Source organism: Myxocyprinus asiaticus, chromosome 35 (assembly GCF_019703515.2).
Source record: "Myxocyprinus asiaticus isolate MX2 ecotype Aquarium Trade chromosome 35, UBuf_Myxa_2, whole genome shotgun sequence".
In the NCBI taxonomy this organism is placed as follows: Eukaryota; Metazoa; Chordata; class Actinopteri; order Cypriniformes; family Catostomidae; genus Myxocyprinus; species Myxocyprinus asiaticus.
The window spans coordinates 18,388,709-18,391,541 of record NC_059378.1 but is presented as its reverse complement, the minus strand read 5'-3'; the positions used below and the strand labels follow the sequence as shown (position 1 = coordinate 18,391,541).

Below are 2,833 nucleotides of genomic sequence, written 5' to 3'. Positions count from 1 at the left end.
AAAGCTAAATCCTCAAAATTCAAAACAAGATCCAATTGTTCTCCCCAGCTTTTCATTTAAACAAATGTCTTGGGTTGATTTAGACTTCGGTAGGCAAAAGACAAAATTTATTTGGCTCCACTAATGAAAACTCTTCACTCACTTTTGAGCGACCTAAGATTGAACTTAGAAATGAATTCAAATTTTCTTTAAAAAGGACATTGAAAGGGCATCTGAAACAGTCTTTTCCACTTATTATCCTCATATCCTTGAATCGAGGTCTCATTTCCCCATTGAGGCTCAAGGGAGGTGAGCTGATTGGATGGCTGTGTCTGGAAAGAAAGGTCCATCCAGGCAGATGAAGTCTGGTCTACTGATCACTGAGCTATTGGCCCCACTGTAACTCCCCAGAGTGCTGCCCTGCCACCAGAACGTGGGTTTGGGATGAGAACTGCAAAGTCTCAGTGCCACCTGGAAAAGCCTCTTCAAAACAGCTTTCCGAAGGAGGATATAGACCCATGGATCCAGAATCTGGTTCCATGTTGCCATGCGCACAACAAGCAGCATATGGGTATATGTCTGATCCTCATCATGATCCTGTAGGCTTAAGATGATGCTTGTTATCTGGGGACCAAACCATACAGTGCATAAAGCATCTGACACTAAATGTATACATCTGTATGCATAGATCTGAGCAGAAATAATTATTGCTCAGATATACTCAGATAAAAATAAGGAATTATTTTTCACTGTGTAATTATATATTAAATATAAAAACAATTAAATGTATTTGAATTAAAGGAATAGTTCACCCAAATAAAAAAAGCCATTATTTATTCACCCTCACGGTTCCAAACCCACATACTGTTTTTTTCCTCTGTCAAACACAAATGGAGAAATTTTGAAATATATTACGCAGCTCTTTTCTATTCAGCGATATAGTGACCATGGCTGTCAAACACCATAAAAGTAGTCCATAAATTCGCCTCCTATATTCCAAGTCTTCTGAAGCCACCTGATAGATTTGTGTGGGGAACAGACAGAAATGTAAGTTGTTATTCACTAATAATCTTCTCTTCAACTGAAACTCTGAAATGTAATTTGTGTTTAGATTAAAAAATGGCACATGCAAGGTTTTACTTCATTGATTCAACAGCACCATTGGTTCTTGCCTGTCATTGCTGAATGTGATTTGCCAGTTCACATAATTTCCAGTGAATAACATAAATATCTCTCTGTTCTAAATATCTGTCATATCAACTACTTTTATGGTGTTTTTGGTCCTTTTTGGAGCTTGGAAGATATGGTCACTATAAACTGTGGTCATATGTAAAAGAGAAGCATGAAGATTCTTAATTTTTTTTTTACTTTGTGTTCCATAGAAAAAATGACAGTAACAGGTTTGGAACATCATAATGGCGAGAAAATAATGATATATTTGGGTGAAGTAATCACTTAACTCTTGACAAGATGAAATGAGTATTTTAAGATGACTCTATTAGTAATTCTATCAGCCAGTGTTAGAAATAAGAATGATTTTCTCACCAGAATAGGGCCCCAACACACACACGAAACCAACATAATTGCCAAAAGCTGGCAGATCATTTCAGAATGGTGTGATGTGTTACGGCTATGGCGATGATGATCTCGGTCAAGCTGTACCCGACTCTGCAGGAGTGTGAGACCAGTCACAGAATTGCAAACTAGTGAGAGCAGAAGAGAAAGCAAACCCAGCACAGAAAATAATATCGGGAGAAGCACATCCACCCAGTCACACAGACCATGCAGGCGGAAGAAGCACCAGCTACGGGAACGTTGCATCTGGTACGGCCGCTGAAACAGGATGGGCAGCAGAGCCACCAGCAGACCCAGGAGCCAAGTCATAACCAGCAGCCTCTTAACATGATGGGACCCCATAGCTGTGGTGTGGAAAAGAGGACGTGTCACTCCGATACAGCGTTCCACTGCCATCAAGCTCCCGAGCAGCAGGGGAGTCAAGCCAAAGAAAGCCATGCAAACACCAAAAAAGTCGCATAGATATTTGTTAGGGTCAAATCTTTCCCAGTTTTTCTGGGAGGAATAAACATAGAGAGCCAAAGAGCCATTGATCAGATGTCCCAAGAAATCAGTCACCACCAGACCACCAGCAAAGAGAAGAAAGGCTGCTTTAGACTTTAATCTGAACCTGCGGTAGGCTTTGATTAAGGTGAAGAGGGCCAGAGTGTTGGACACGATGCCCACCGTCATTGAGATGGCAGTCGAGGTCACAGACACATCCCTTTTGGGACAGCTCCCATTACACACGTCGCTCGACACCAAGCATCCAACATTTGCTGACCCATTGTAAGGCATGATAAACACTGCAAATACACAAAATATTAGTGATATAATTTATGTTGCACAAAATTAAATAAAAAGGTTAGATTTTTTAGTTCATGAATGAATGAATGAGTTGTATGGGATACAGTTGTGCTCAAAAGTTACCCTTGGAGAATTGGTAATATATGTACTAAGGGTGTGACGATACACTTAGCTCACGAGACGAGACGATATACGATACTGGGTTCACGAGAACTAGACGAGACAATATTTTAATACTATATACACTACCGGTCAAAAGTTTTGAAACACTTACTCATTCTTTATTATAAATTTTATTTTTCTTTCTTTTTTTTTTTTTTTTCACATTTTAGAATAATAGTAAAGTCATCAAAACTATGGAATAACATAAATGGAACTATGGGAATTATGTTGTGTTTAAACAAAATCCAAAATAAATCAAAACTCGGTTATATTGTAGCATCTTCAAAGTAGTCACCCTTTGCCTAGAATTTGCAGACATGTACTCTTGACA

General features: G+C 39.1%; 1 protein-coding gene across 1 annotated transcript; it reads right to left on the bottom strand.

Moving 5' to 3' along the window:
• Nucleotides 1–279: 279 nt before the first annotated feature.
• Nucleotides 280–2,331, bottom strand: LOC127426458 (prostaglandin F2-alpha receptor-like). Its single transcript, XM_051673290.1, has 2 exons — nucleotides 1,525–2,331; nucleotides 280–603 (listed from the first exon to the last, which is right to left on the bottom strand). The coding sequence occupies exons 1-2, from the start codon at nucleotides 2,329–2,331 to the stop codon at nucleotides 280–282; spliced, it is 1,131 nt and encodes a 376-aa protein (XP_051529250.1).
• Nucleotides 2,332–2,833: the final 502 nt, after the last annotated feature.